Raw genomic sequence first — 16,057 nt, forward strand, 5'->3', positions numbered from 1 at the left:
TTTTTTTTTTTTTTTTTTATAAATATTTATTAAGTTTTACATAAACAATAAAGAACAACATAAACAACACATAACACAGAAAAAATACACAAACATAAAACACAAAAACAACAGTAATAAACAATAAAAATAGAGAAAATTAAAAAAAAAATACCCTTTTTATCTTCATAATGACCTTGCATTTACTTGTTTCTGCGACTTCCCCCAACCTCCCTACTCTGTATTCCAAATCAAATGTTCTGTCTGCAAATTCTTTCCCTCTATCATAATTTAAATTTCTCATCATCTTAAATCCATATCCCATAATTATATTTCCTTCAGTCTAGATTTTAGATCTTTTTCTGTTCACCTTTCTTGCTAAAAACCAGTCACCTTCAGTCCGATATCTTCAAATGTTCGTTATCTTGCAGTATTTCTGTAAATAGTCTTTAAATTTCCTCCAATCTTCCCTCACCGTCTCTTCTCCCTGGTCTCTAATCCTGCCGGTCATTTCTGCTGATTCCATGTAGTCGATGACTTTCATCTGCCATTCTTCCAGAGTGGGTAATTCTTCTGTCTTCCAATACTGTGCAATAAGTATTCTTGCTGCTGCTGTAGCATACATAAAGAAAATCCTATCTTTCTTGTGCACCTGTTGGCCAACCATGCCCAGGAGAAAGGCTTCTGGCTTCTTCGAAAATGTGTATTTAAACACTTTTTTCAGCTCATTATAAATCATCTCCCAGAATGCCTTAATCTTAGGGCACGTCCACCAAAGGTGAAAGAATGTGCCTTCAACTTCTTTACATTTCCAACACTTATTATCGGGCAAATGGTAAATTTTCGCAAGCTTGACTGGTGTCATGTACCACCTATATATCATTTTCATTACATTCTCTCTTAGGGCATTAGATGCCGTAAATTTTATACCGGTGGTCCATAACCGTTCCCAGTCAGCAAACATTATATTATGGCCCAAGTCTTGTGCCCATTTAATCATCACTGATTTCACTTCCTCATCCTGTGTATTCCATTTTAGTAGCAAGTTATACATTCTTGACAAAATCTTAGTTTTGGGTTCTAACAATTCTGTCTCCAATTTTGATTTTTCCACCTGGAAGCCAATTTTTCTATCCATTTTAAATGCTTCCATTATTTGATGATAATGGAGCCAATCTCGGACTTTACTTTTTAATTTATCAAAACTCTGTAGTTTCAATTTGTCTCCATCTTGTTCTAAAATCTCCCAATATTTTGGCCAGTTTGCCTCCATATTGAGCTTTTTTAGTGCTTTTGCTTCCATTGGGGACAACCACCTTGGGGTCTTGGTTTCAAGCAAGTCTTTATACCTCATCCAAACTTTAAACAATGCACTCCTAACAATGTGGATTTTAAACATTCTATGCACTTTAACCTTGTCATACCATAGATATGCATGCCAACCAAAAACATTGTTAAATCCTTCTAAATCCAACATGTCAGTGTTTTCAAGAAGTAGCCATTCTTTTAACCAACAAAAGGCTGCCGCCTCATAATAAAGTTTCAGGTCTGGCAGGGCAAAGCCCCCTCTTTCTTTTGCGTCGGTCAATATTTTAAATTTTATCCTTGGCTTTTTGCCCTGCCAGACAAATCTGGATATATCTCTTTGCCACCTCTTGAAACAATCAATCTTATCTATAATTTGCAGTGTCTGAAACAAAAACAACATTCTTGGCAATACATTCATCTTTATCACAGCAATACGACCCATTAAGGAGAGTTTCAAATTAGACCATATATCTAGATCTTTCTTTATCTCCGACCAACTTTTCTCATAATTGTCTTTATATAAATTTCCATTTTTCGCAGTCATAGTAATACCCAAATATTTCACTTTTTTCACTACTGCCAATCCTGTCTCATTCTGAAATCTTTCTTTCTCAATTTCTGTTAGATTCTTTGTCAAAACTTTGGTTTTTGTTTTGTTCAATTTAAACCCTGCCAGTCGACCAAACTCTTGGATCAGTTCTAAGGCTCTTTTCACACTGGATTCTGGCTCCTGTAATGTCAGAACTAGGTCATCTGCAAATGCTCTTAATTTATATTGTTTAGCTCCGACCTGAATCCCTCTGACCAATTGGTCCTTTCTAATCATATTCAGCAACACCTCCAGGACTGATATAAACAGCAAAGGAGAAATTGGGCAACCTTGTCGCGTACCTTTCTCTATTCTGAACTCCTCAGTGATTACACTGTTTACAATTAACTTAGCTTTTTGTTCAGAATAGATTGCACCTATACCATTTTCAAATTCCTGACCTACCCCCATACTTTGGAGATTTTTCTTCATAAAACTCCAAGAAATATTATCGAAGGCCTTCTCCGCATCCACAAATATTAGAACCGCCTTAGTATTTATTTTTTCTTGTAAAAATTCCAGAATGTCTATTATATTCCTTACATTATCTGATAGATGTCTTCCTGGGAGAAAGCCTGCTTGGTCCTTATGAATCTCCTCTATTAAAACCTTCTTAAATCTTCTGGCCAGAATATCTGCAAAAATTTTGTAATCCACATTAAGTAATGATATTGGGCGGTAGTCTTTGAGTTGGTGTTTCTGAGTCTCTACCTTTGGTATAAGTGTAACAAAAGCTTCTTTCCACGTATCTGGTGCCTTCTCCCCCTGAAGTATTTTGTTACAAACTTCTTTCAATGGCTGAATTAACCAGTCTTTCAGTGCTTTATAATATCTAGCAGTCAGTCCATCGGGTCCTGGAGACTTGCCCAGTTGCATATTCTGAATGGCACTCTCGACCTCTTGGTCTGTTATGCTATAATTCAATTTCAATCTATTCTCTTGAGATATTTTCGGTAGCCCATTCGCTTTCAAGAATTTCTCTATGTCTACTTCCTTCTGGGGTTGTTGAGAATAAAGCTGTTTAAAATATTTTTGAAAAGCGGTCCTTATTTCTGTAGGGTTCTGAATAGTTTTTCCTTCCACTTCTAGATTTGTTATTGTATTCAACTTTTGTCTCTTCTTAATTTGCCAAGCCAATAATTTCCCACACTTGTTTGCAGATTCAAAAGTTCTCTGTCTCATTTGTCTGATCTTCCACTCAATCTCTTGATTTACCATTTGCATATATTCCACTTGATATAATTTAATCTCTCTTAGAGTTTCCTTTGAATTTGGCTTTAATCTCAATCTCTTTTCTCCTTCATTGATCTTTTCCAAGATCTTTTCCCTTCTTTCCTTTTGTAATCTCTTTTTAAGCGTATTTTGTTGTATCAAGAACCCTCTCATAACAGCTTTACTTGCATCCCATACGATTCTTTTCTCCACCGTCGTGTTCAAATTTATCTCGAAATAGTCTTTCAAAGTTTTCTGGGCCTTTTTGTTCACTTCCTCATCCCTGAAGAGAGAGTCGTTCATTCTCCATCTGAAAGAACCAGTTGGTAGTAAGTTCATTCCCATCTTTACTGCATTATGGTCGGAGCAAGTTTTTGGGCAGATTTCCACCTTTTTTATATTTGGTGCCAGTCCTCGGGTGATCCATATTTGGTCGATTCGTGTCCAAGTCATTTTAGCTTCAGAATAGAAGGTTCCCTCTCTTCCTAACGGGTTTTTGGTTCTCCAGATGTCAATCAAGTCCAGGTTATCAGTCAAATCAAAAAAGGTTTTCGGTAGTCTACCATCCTTGGTGACCACCTGTCGTTGCGCCTTGTCCATATTTGTTGAAACAACTCCATTCATATCTCCCATCAAAATCACACTGTATTCCAAATATTCATTCAGTGTCTCATGCAGCTTCTTAAAAAACTCGGATTTTCCCTCGTTTGGTGCATACACTCCTACTATCAGATACTTCTGTCCATGGTACTGTATTTCAATTGCCAAATATCTTCCATGTTCATCCTTAAACATAAATTTTGGTGTAAGGCTCTCTTTGGCATATATTACTACTCCTCTTTTTTTGACTTTGTCAGATGAGATAAATTCTTGACCCAATCTTTTGTTAATTAAAATTTTCCTATGGAGCCTGGTCACATGTGTTTCTTGTAAGCAGATCAAGTCCAATTGTTCTTTCTTTAAAATATGGAATATCGATTTCCTCTTTCGAACTGAGTTGAGGCCATTACAATTCCAGCTTAGAAGTTGCAGAGACATGATGAATTTATTCTGTTATATTCCTCCAGATGCTCCCTCTGTCTTGTCTTTATCTGTCAAGTCCGGCGTTGTCCTCTTCTTTCTGTTTCGTTTCGGCCTTGCTCCTGTCTTGTCTTCCTCTCCCTCCTCTGATGGCTCCAAGGAATCTGCTACTTTTAATGTTCCTTTCTGTAGGTCCTCTCCATAAACTTCTAAAAAGACGTTCTTGTCTTCCACTGATCTTACTTTTGTCTTTCTTCCCTTGATACTGAAGGAGAGTCCTTCCGGAAATTCCCACCTGAAAATGATGTTGTTTTTTCTTAATTGAATAACTAGATCTTTATAATTCGATCTAAGGTCCAGAAGATGCTTTGGAATATCCTTGAAGATCTCGACTTTGGATTGATTAATTATCAATGATTTTTGAAAATGTAGTCCCAAAATCTTGTCTCTTTCTTCTTTGGTTCTAAATGTAACCAAACAGTCTCTAATTTTGATCTTCTTGCTTGTTCTTCCCAGACGAAAGGCACTCAGGATCTTAAATTCCTCCTTCTCAGGCTCCAAAGTCCAAAATTTCTGAAATTCTTGTGTCAGAAGGTCCCGCAGGCTTCCTTCCTCGATCTCTGGAACGTTTCTAATTCTCAGATTAGTTTGTTTATCTTTTAATTCCAGCATAGAAAATCTTGCTCTATACTCCTCCAATTGCTTGCTCATCGGTGGCAATTTCTCCTCTGTAGCAGCTGCAACCCCCCTTGCCTCCTCAGCAATTTTTCTTGTCTCAACCGACGCCTCAAATAATTCCTTAATTGAGGCTGTATTCTGTTTTATACTGGCAGAGTTCTGTTCTATCTTTTGGAAGGCCTCTGTTACCCCTTTGTTTGTTTCTTCAACTTGACTTTTTACTTCCACAACTTGTTTTTTAGTTTCTGACACTTCTTGTGTCAGTTTGTCTAGGGATCCCTGTACCCTTGCAAATCCTGCAGTAATAAGGTCTTCTGTCCCAGACATTTCTTTTACTTTGGGTATAACAGAGGCACTTCCTGTAGGTTCAGGGAAGGATCCCCTCCTTCCCGTGTGAAAAGATTTACCAGATCTTGTTGTCACAAGACAGCATAAAGGATTTCAAGGATTTCAAATGTCACAAGACAGCATAAATCAGTCATGACTGTCCACATTTATTAATTTATTTAAAAATGTGTATTTAGAGCTCGGTTGAAACCAAGCCACAGGAGTGTCACGGTCTTGCTATGAAGCAAGCGTTCTCCATTAGAGAAAAATTTTTCAGAAAGTACTCTTTTGAGAAATTAATGTCCCTCAAAGCCACACTGATAAGTCTAAATAAGCCCCTCATGCCACATTGCACCAATGATGGGGGAACTCCTTTATCCCCTTTAACAGAATAAAAAGAACCGAAGTGAGGCACTCTTGTTTCACTGATCCTTTAGGATCCTTTGATGAGTAGCCAAACAGGGCATGGGCATGTTTGATTTTGATCCAGAATGTATGCTAAGGCAAGAATGCATTACAAGAGATCACTCAGCCTTGTAATTAGGCATTGGCTTGGCTGCCTAGTAAAACTGCTTCTAGGGGATCAGGCATGCCCCCTTAACACTACTGCATGCAAACTCTTCTTCTCTCAGCAGAAACAAGGGACTGCAGCTGCTGACCTTGAGCTGCAAACATACAATGGAGTACTATCTGCTAATCCTTGCACGTTCTCTCTCCTACTCATTCAATCTTCATTTGCTAGGCTGGGCCTGGGATAATCTTTCATCAGAAAGAAGCAAATCAAAACTACGTTACCTATAACGTCTCAGACAAATGTTGTTATTTTTATATAGTGCCATGATTGTACATGGCACAGTGCAGAATAAAATAAGCAAAAGGGGCAGGCATGTGCCGCATCTAAATTTCAACAGGGGGTGGCGAGACAGCCACGTGAAGGAGAACAGTAAATGTGAACAAGCTAGAAAACCCAACCTTGATTAACAAGAAATTCAAAATTCTTACAAGATGTTCAAGGCCATAGTCAGCTTGTGCTACTCTGGTGCTGCTGAAAGTGTTCGTCTCAATGATATCAGCACCAGACATCAAGTATTCCTGCAAGAAAAAGAGAATGATTAAAGGGGTTCTTTGGGAGCGGGGGGGGGGGGGAGAACAAGTTGTTTTTCAAATGCAAGTTAAGCCTCTTTACAAATGTCAAACAAGGAATTTAAGCTCTTCTACAGTCCTTCACAGTAGAAGCCCATCTGCTCTCTGTATTTAAAGTAGTGCCATACCGCTTTAAACAGTCCTGACTTCCTCCAAAGAATCCTGGGAACTATAGTTTGGGAAGGGTGCTGAGGGTTTTTCAGAGACCACTATTCTCTTCACAGAGCTAAAAATTCCTCAAGTGGTTTAACAACCAATCCATTTTCCACACAGAACTCTAGGAACTGTAGTTCTGTGAGGGGAACAGGTTTGCCTACCACTCTCAGTAAGTAACCAGGTGTAAAATAGGGCTTTCTCTCATCACTTTTAATTCTGCAATTAATCTTAAGAGATTAGAGGGAAAGCTTAAAAAGTCCTACCATCTGCAAAGTCAGCTAGTGCCTTTTCATTATTTGAACAGCAGGAGAGGAAAATCTACCATATATTATGTAATTAAATTATAACTGAAAGTGGCAATAGCAGTAATTCCTCTTGGGTACTCACGCTGTTCCCCAAAATGAATACACTTCAGTTCCTTAAAGAAATGTGCATACTTCTTTCTAGACTTTCTAGACCGATGTGACTGTTTAGAATATCAATATCATGATGTCGTACGGTTTAAACCCTTGAGATTTTTCTCAGTGAAAAATAAAAATAAATGAGGACAAGGGTAATTAAAGCCAATTATATTTTAATCAAAATGCTAGAAGAGAAATTCCCAGCTTAGATTTTCAAGGAAACTTATTGATAAGTGACAAGGTTTCTCTAGACGCAAACACACTTTTCAAAAACTAAGGTTGAACTTGCATGATTATTTATGACAGGAAATGACACAAAGAGGGTTGGGAGACAGATTGACCTCCCTTCTCTGGTAATAACTTTTTTTCTTTTCTTTTTTGCAAATGCATCCCTTGCACTTCAATATTTAAACAGATGCTTACCCTACTGCAGATGAAACCTTGCCTGTCAACTGGGACCCAGTAACATATATAGATTTGCATGTGGGCCTTGAATGTGCTGCTTGTCTACCCCTTTCCCACCCCTGAGGTGGCTGAATTGTGCAAGTGAGACCACTCATTTCACATGCAGTGAGAGGGTGCATAGAACACTATTGTGCAGGGGCAGCACTACATCAAGGCAACACAACCTGGGAAGCCTAACTTCGGCAGGGTGCCATCATCACCTGCACCAACACACACAAGACAGGAAGCTTCTCTGTCATAGCTTCGAGGTCTCTCTTATGGATATTCCCTCTGCATTTGCATTGGTTTCTCCTCTGCTGGACTGAATAGTAGCAGCAGACCACATTCAGTTTCAGCATTTGTCAACAATAGTAGAAGCAGCAAATGAGAGGTAGGGCATGGAGATATTTTTCAATTTTTTCAGTAAGTGATGGTGTCAGAAGGGATGGGGAGGAGGAAACCCCCTCACACATTTGATGGGAATTTGATGTTGCAGAGCTTAAGTTTCCTTTTCCCCCCTTATTGTTTCTTTAAACACAAACACCAAGTTGCACTGTAACATATAACAGATTTATCCAACACATATTCCCCCATGTCCTTATCCCAAGTGAATGGAGTGCAGCTGGAGGATGGATGGCGGTTAACAGACTGAGGTTGAATCCTGACAAGTACTGTTTTGGGGGGACAGGGGCCGGGGCAGGTGTGGGGGTCTCTCTGGTCCAGAATGGAGTAACTGTGCCCCAGGAGGACTAGGTGGGCAGCCTGGGAGTCATTTTGGACTCACAGCTATCCATGGAGGCACAGGTCAATTCTGTGTCTAGCACATCTTCTACCAGCTCCATCTGGCACACAGGCTGAGACCCTACCTGCCTGTGCACTGTCTTGCCAGAGTGGTACATGCTCTGGTTATCTCCTGCTTGGACTACTGCAATGCGCTCTACATGGGGCCACCTTTGAAGGTGACCTGGAAACTACAACTAATCCAGAATGCAGCAGCTAGACTGGTGGCCAGGAGTGGCTGTCAGGATCATAGAACTCCGGCCCTAAAGAATCTTCATTGGCTCCCAGTACATTTCCGAGCACAATTCAAAGTGTTGGTGCTGAGCTTAAAAGCTCTAAATGGCCTTGGCTCAGTATACCTGAAGGAGTGTCTCCACCCCCATCGCTCAGCCTCCATCACTGAGGTCCTCCTCCAAGGGTCTTCTGACGGTTCCCTCACTGCGAGAAGTGAGGTTACAAGGAACCAGACAGAGGGCCTTCTTGGTAGTGGTGCCTGTGGAACACTCTCCCTTCAGATGTCAACGAAATAAACAACTATCTGACTTTTAGAAAACATCTGAAGGCCACCCTGTTTAGGGAAGTTTTTAATATTTGATGTTTTATCATGTTTTTACTATTCTACTGTGAGCTGCCCAAAGTGGCTGGGGAAACCCATCAGGTGGGTAGTGTATAAATAATAACATTAGTAGTAGTAGTACTAAACTTAACAGGGAAAAGAAATTTATTCTCAGAGGTTCCATACGTTGTTTCCCTATGTTCTCAGTTATTAAGCAGCTCAAATCCCTAGTTTTCAACCTTTTCAGCTTTCCCAAATTCACCCCCCACAACACACATTTTCCCTGCCTTTCAACCTGCCACTGTGTTGCAGATCTTTCCATCACCTGTTTTTTCTTATAATGAGCCAAATCCTCTTTTCTCTTCTCATGTCTGCTTAGCTTCCCCCCTCTACCTAGCGATGCTTCTAAACTGGAGGCTCCTAGCAGTATCCAATCAAGGCTCTTCCATGGCAAACTGCATGTGAAATTGAAATTGAGTGGCAGGTACTGCACTTTGTCTGCATGTAAACCTCTCAATATTCCACCCACACAAATGGGCTGACATAAGTGTGTAGGTGGGGGAAATTCAATTCACTCAAGCACACCATTTCCAAAGCACTTACTCTATCACCTTTTAAAATGTACACTCAAATATTTTTGTATTTACTGCTATTTAACCATTACGTAAGTAGCTTTTTTAAGAGTTGGAAGTATTTTATTGCTAATTATAGAGCAGGGGGGATAAAAAACTGTGCTAAAATGGAAGACAGCATATGTTTCATTTTAATAATCTAAAAACATTACAGGGAACCAGGCAGTGGGTCTTCTCGGTAGTGGCACCCACCCTGTGGAACGCCCTCCCAGCAGATGTCAAAGAAATAAACAACTATCTTACTTTTAAAAGACATCTGAAGGCAGCCCTGCTTCGGGAAGTTTTTAATGTTTGATGTTTTATTGTGTTTTTAATATACCGTTGGGAGCTGTCCAGAGTGGCTGGGGGAACCCAGTCAGATGGGCTGAGTATAAAATAATAATAATAATATTAATAATATTATTATTAATAATAATAATAATGACATAAGAAGATCCTGCTGGATCAGGCCAATGGCACATGAAGTCCAGGATCCAACCAGGCAACTGTGGGAAGTCGTCAAACAGTCTGCAATAAAATGTTTTGTTTTATTTTATTAAAGCATCAAATACTTTAAGAATTTCTTTTGAAGGTGAAAAGATTAAGAGAATTTTTAAAAATCAATTAAAAATAAAATAGATACAATGATAGAATGATACCAAGAGACCAGACAATACTGAAAGTGATTCAGGGTATAGATGCATGGTAAAAGAGTTATATGCCAAACCACATCTCATTAAAAAGAGAGAGAGAGAGAGAGAGAGAAGGATACTGCTAAGATGGTTACCACCTGCAGAAGTTGCACCACCCTATCATTCTTTCCATTGGAAACTTCCAGGCTGAACTACTGCAATGCATTCCACATGGGGCTGCTCTTAAGAAGCTCCAGTTGCTGCAAAATGCACTAGCTCAACTGCTTGTCAAGGCAGGGTATTGCAAATATGCTGCCCCACTGCTGAAAAAATTGCACCGGCTGCCAATTAGCTACTGGACTTAGCTCAAGGTGCTGGTTTTGGTGTATAAATACAGCTTGAGACCATGATATCTGAAAAATCATCTCACTCCTTATATATCCAATCAATTAAAGTACTATGTTCTGCAGGTGAGGGCCTCCTCCTGCAGATACCATCTTTATAGTAGGTTTGTTACACACAATATAGGAATCAGGCTTTTAGTGCTGTGGCCCCTACACTTTGGAATGCTCTCCCCTGGAATATTAGACATCTTTGTTGTCGTTTTGGTGCCTAGTGTGAAGACCTTACTCTTCCAACACACATTCCTAGTTTACCTCTGTACTGTAAATGTTTTAAATTGTTTTCCCACTTGTTCTTTGACACCCAGGGCTCCTTCAGGAGGAAGGGCAGGATATAAATTTATTCAGTAAATAAAAAGCAAGAAAACAATTCTGTAAAGAATATTCAGTGAAATCACAGTCCATTCAAACTGATAAAAGTTTTTCAGTCCAATGAAGTGGGGTTTTATTGGTTGTTACAATTATCAATTTTTTACTAAAGAAAGAGAAAGTATGCAACATACTCAGCAATTATTTCTACATACATTATAATTCACACATGTTTTTCAGCAAAAGGAACCATGATAATTATTGTCGTCTAAGTTATGTGCATATGCCTTTGCAAATAATCAGTATTCTCCCAGTGAAATCCTCATAAAACAAACAATACTGACCTTGTGAATTTTGTAGATTATGTCGGGCTGAGTTATGCTTAACAAATCATTGTTTCCCTTTAGCGGTTTCATATGATCCTTAAATTCTTCACCTTGAAATTGCTCTTCTGTTAAGTTATGTTGCTGGATCATGGTCCCCATGCCTCCATCCAAAACCATAATGCGTTCCCGCAAAACCATTTCAATTTCATCTTTCAGGCTTTTCTTCGTAGCTGTGTTAGGAACAGGTCAGGGTGGATAAAAATCAATGATTTTAAAAAATAATAATAATCATTTTTTTAATTTAAATCGGATTTTTAAAATCAGGATTTAAGTTTTTTATGTGTGTTAAAACTGAGTAAGTTTTTTTAAAAAAACAATTGTTTAACCACATGAGTTAACAAACATGGATACATATGATATAACGTTATTGTTTTAGTTCAATAAATTGTTTAAATTGTTATTAAGGAAATGATTGTTTTCCTTCTTCCAATAAAGTACAGCAGAAAAATTATCCAAATATAAAAAATTAACTTATTAAATTTCACAATAATTTCATAATTATCTGTCTATGTATTTCTAATAGTATAATCAAATCAGTAATTTTTTATATAACTGTAAAAACTACTCTAAAAATTAATTATTCCAAAAATGAAACCTTCATCTGGTTGCAAATATTAATGTTATACCTGCAAGAATGAGTCTTTCTGTAAATAACTGATTAAATCAAGTCTTCCTGACTAGCAATTTAAATCAATTAGATTTAAATCAAATCCACCCTGTTCAAAGCAATCAGCGGTATCCTCTATTGCAAATATCATACCCTCTCCTTTAAAGAATTGTACAGTCAAACCTCGGGTTGTGGAAGTAATCCGTAATGGAGGCACATCCGCAACCCACAGCATTCACATCCTGAAGCGCAGCGTCTGCACAGGTGCCGGCACAATTTGGTGCTTCTGCACATGCGCGAGCGGCGAAACCCGGAAGTAACCCATTCCGGTACTTCCGGGTTTCCCCACAGTCCTCAACCCGAAAACACGTAACCTGAAGCGTCCATAACATGAGGTATGACTATATACTATAGAGCTAGATGTAGAACCAGCTCCTAACTCAGCAGCAATGCTTCTCCCTGTGTTCTTGCAAGCCTGTAGATTTTAGGGCTTGATTGCTTGAGGACTAACAGTGCAGCTCTACCATGCTGTGATATCTCCAATGTTTGTCATACTCAGAGTGGACTTTTTGAAGTCATTTTCAATTTCTTTCAATGGGTCTACTTTGAGTATAATCCTCTTTATCACCCATGGAGTGGAAAGAAAGAGCATAAATTTCTAATTACAGTAGTAGGTAAGCATTTTTGCACATGCTCTGTCACACTGTCAAGACATTCAGGAGAGATTACCAACAATTGTGAGCTGTTACGGACACAACTAAAAGATTAAACAACAACAACAGCAACAACACACAGCACACAGACCCTCGTGGCTGTTGTGCCGCCGTAAGCCCTGCCCTTTCCCTCCCTCACTCAGGAAGGCGGGGTTGCGCTGACAAGATGGCGGCTGCAGCTCCTAGTGCTGCGTGAGGAGGCAGTGGCGATGGAGCCTCTTGTTATCGTCCGCGGGAGTTCCCTCAGGACTTGCCGCTTTCCTGGTCGGCCCTGAATAGGAATTGTGGTGAGAGGAGGCTGGGCTCACCGCGGGCCGGGCCTCCCCTCATTCTTCCCAGCCCTCACAACCAGCCTTTTCTTTTTGGAGGAGGGCAGCCCCTTCCTCGTCTTCGCCCAGCCGGTGGCTCCTTTCCCTGCCGACCCCGCAGCTCCGTCCCCTCGCCTGCCAGTCCATGGATCGCAGCCGCCATGCCTGGGCCCTTCTCGGAGTCCATGAAGAAGAGGGTCTGCAGGTACCGTATTTTTTGCTCTATAAGACTCACTTTTTCCCTCCTAAAAAGTAAGGGGAAATGTGTGTGCGTCTTATGGAGCGAATGCAGGCTGCATAGCTATCACAGAAGCCAGTACAACAAGAGGGATTGCTGCTTTCACTGTGCAGTGAGATAAAACAGAAGCTTAGAAAACCACACTGTATCCAAACTGGAATACACAGTTTTACCCTGCACCTAGAAAAGATGCTTGGCACATTGTGTCCCAGGTTGATTTAAGAGAAGGAGAGCACAACTATACAGGGATTTCTTCAGCTCCCATTAAGAAAGCATCACCATTAGAGGTAAAATATGGCACAGAACCTATCACCAGGATTGCACACATTCAAAACAATGCAAAACACGGGAGAAAATGTGATTTTCACTGAACTAACCTTGGTGAGTCTTATAACACAGGGTTTTGAGTCATTTGAGCCCCTTCAAGAGGCAAATTTTAAAGAGAATGAACTTTTACCTATACAAGGAATAAAACATTAAATGCAAAAACCCTACTCACTTTCTTGAACTCATTGAGGGTTACTTCTAAATAAACATGCACACAACAGATTTTTGGACAACCTTCAGTAATATTGTGGACTATTAAGAAACCCTGGGACTCATTTTAGTTCCCAAATGTGTATCTCTATGATTACACCTAAGGGGCAAGTTCTATGAACACCTGCAAGCCTGCTTTGTTTTACTCTTTAAGGTGTATATAGATTTAGTGGTATATATGAAGCATGGACCATAGCTATGTCCAAGATGTTAAGTCTGCTGGTCCTGCTTTTTTATATTTCTTCCATGCCTCCCTAAGGTCCTTTAAAATACTGTACTGCAAGATAAAGTTCTCTTTCGAAACCCAAGGCATATCAATCTAAGACACGGGCAACTAAGAACCATGTTTCATTTAAAGAAAACAAAAGCAAGTAGGCACCACAGTACACGTGGTTCCCAAGTGTGTTGATGTATTTTTTCCTGCTGCCAAACACACAGGCATATATAGAAGGCAAGTTACTGTGCCTCTTAATAATGTCTCACAGGGTACTAATGAATACAGAAGATCCATTTATTGCCTACTATCCATTGTCCAGCTCAACACATCCAAAGGTTATTCAATCCACATGCTTTATTGCATCATGTTCTGTCCACCACGACAGCTACTAAAGAGAAGAAAGTTACAAAAAAAAAACACACTAATAAGTCTAAATAGGGGAAAGAATTAGGAGTGGAAGGCAACTAACTTTACCCTCAGAGCAGACCTACTGAAATGAAGGGACCGAACTTTGTCGCGCTCCTTAATTTCAACAGGTCTGCTATGAGGCAAAGTTAGCTGGAAAGAGTTACCCCCCCCCCCAACTTCTTGTTCTGCACCCAGAAACTGCATGAATTATCATCCATTACGTTCTCTGCAAAAAATATCCCCTCTCCCGACACACCGTTAAAGCCTGCCTCAGCCACTACTCTCCTCCCTTAATTGGCAAATAAAACTTTGCTGCACCAGCTGCAGCGGGACACGCGCGCGCGCTCCAAACCCCCAGACCCAGCGGGAAGAACGCGAGGCCAGGACCCAAGCTGCGCACCGCGTGACCTGGAGGCTCCCGGCAAACAAACACGCACCGTCCGACTGCTGGCCGCCGGACTGATGAGGCGGCTCGTGGATAGCAGGCGACATCCCGCTCCGCGCTCGCCTTCCGACACCGCAAATGGGAGAAGAGCCCCAATTCGCTGGCTGGGGAGGCCGTAGGCAGGGCAGGGCGGAGAAGGCGCCTGCGCGTCATCCGGGTATTGTACCGGGCTTCCCTTCTTCGCTCGATCGTGAGCTCCTGTTTTCGCCGCCTCGGCTGTGAGGAGAGGCGGAGCTGAGCGGGTGGACGGCGTTCCTCTGTGCTCGGTTTCTCTGTCTATTAAAGGCGCCCTCTTTCCCCAACGGCTATTGGTTTTTATTCTTCTCTCCCTTCCCCGAAACCACGTGCAGTACCCAGATTTAATAAATGAATCAGTGCCGGATTTAAGTATAAGCTAAACAAGCTATAGCTTAGGGCCCTACTCTCATGGGCCCCCCCCAAAAAAAATTAAAGGAAAAAACCATTGGATGTACATTTCCAAAATATAAGAGGAAAAAACAAATAAAATAAAACCTACATACAGCAACAGTGTTTTGTGTTGTGTAGGCTCCTATGGTGTAAGTGATGGGCCCTGCCTGCTCGCCTGCTCCCTAAAATATCCCTGGTTTGCTCATTTCTATATACAATGGTACCTTGGTCTCAAACTTAATCCATTCCAGAAGTCTGTTCCATATAGCATATATTCAACACAAAAACAGCAACAATTGGTTCTTGACAAAGAACGACTGGACATACCTTCAGTAGCTTAGGGCCTCATCAAACCTAAATCCGGCCCTGGTTCAAGGACAGGTTCCCAGAAGAGGCACCATGGCCTCCATCCAAATTAGGGGGGAAGGCAACGCTAGACCTCTCTTGCAAAGGATGCAGAAATGTCAAAAGGGCTCCGTGTCCTAGTTCGGCTTCCAGCACTCGCTCCACACACACTGCTCCAAAAGAGTGTGCCATGTAGTGGTTAGAGTGTCGGGACCAGGACCTGGGCTAGCAGCGTTCAAATCCCAGCCAGCCATGAAGCTCCCTGACCCTGGGTGACCCTGAGCCAATTGCTGCCTCTCAGCCTAAGCTATTCCACTGGGTTGTTGTGGGGTTTAAATGAGGAGGACCGCCTTGAGCTTCTTGGAGGAAAGGTGGGGCACAAAATAAATAAAATGAAGTGTAGCATCTTGCTTACGAAAGCTCATGTCCCCCAACTTTAATATGTCATAGGGCTGTTTTTACACTGCTGATGAGTGCATTTTAAATGTAGAGCCTATACTTAGGTATACAACTCTTGCTGGGCTGAGAATTGCTGTGGTCGTTTTCCATCCCATCTACTTACCATTTTTTCTCTTTTGCTTTAGTGCTCTGAATGCTGGATTCTTTTTATTTCTTCCAGGAATTAGTTTCTAGAACTGTCCTTGCCAGTTTCCTAATACTGGATTGATTGATTGATTGATTGATTGATTGACTGGCTGACTGACTGACTGGCAGGTCAGACTGCTGGAAGCAAAGGTGGATCTAGGGGAGCACAACCGTTGGGACGCACCAGGCGCAGAGATTCTGGGGCGCCACAACAGGTACCACAACTATGAAGTCCAATGGAAGGCGGGGGGGACAGATTTTGGCGTTGCACAGGGCACCACTGAACTTTGAGATGCCACGGTCCACACTGCTGG

General features: G+C 40.9%; 1 protein-coding gene across 3 annotated transcripts in view; it reads right to left on the reverse strand.

Annotated features, from left to right (window-relative positions):
• The window catches only part of MTR (5-methyltetrahydrofolate-homocysteine methyltransferase), a 63,947-nt gene extending 49,363 nt beyond the window's left edge, over positions 1-14,584 (reverse strand). Inside the window, exons 1-3 of one of the 3 annotated variants that reach the window (XM_083434330.1) lie at positions 14,398-14,584; positions 10,891-11,102; positions 6,116-6,205 (exon numbers count right to left, since the gene is read on the reverse strand). In XM_083434330.1, coding sequence (XP_083290456.1) covers positions 6,116-6,205; positions 10,891-11,102; positions 14,398-14,452 — 357 coding nt within the window. In that variant the 5' untranslated portion in view covers positions 14,453-14,584. Of the gene's footprint in view, positions 1-6,115; positions 6,206-10,890; positions 11,103-14,360 lie in introns of all 3 variants that reach the window. The other 2 variants (XM_083434331.1, XM_083434334.1) reach the window with 2 other exon arrangements.
• Positions 14,585-16,057: the final 1,473 nt, after the last annotated feature.

Source organism: Podarcis tiliguerta (assembly GCF_965153285.1).
Source record: "Podarcis tiliguerta genome assembly, chromosome: 3".
Lineage (NCBI taxonomy): Eukaryota > Metazoa > Chordata > Lepidosauria > Squamata > Lacertidae > Podarcis > Podarcis tiliguerta.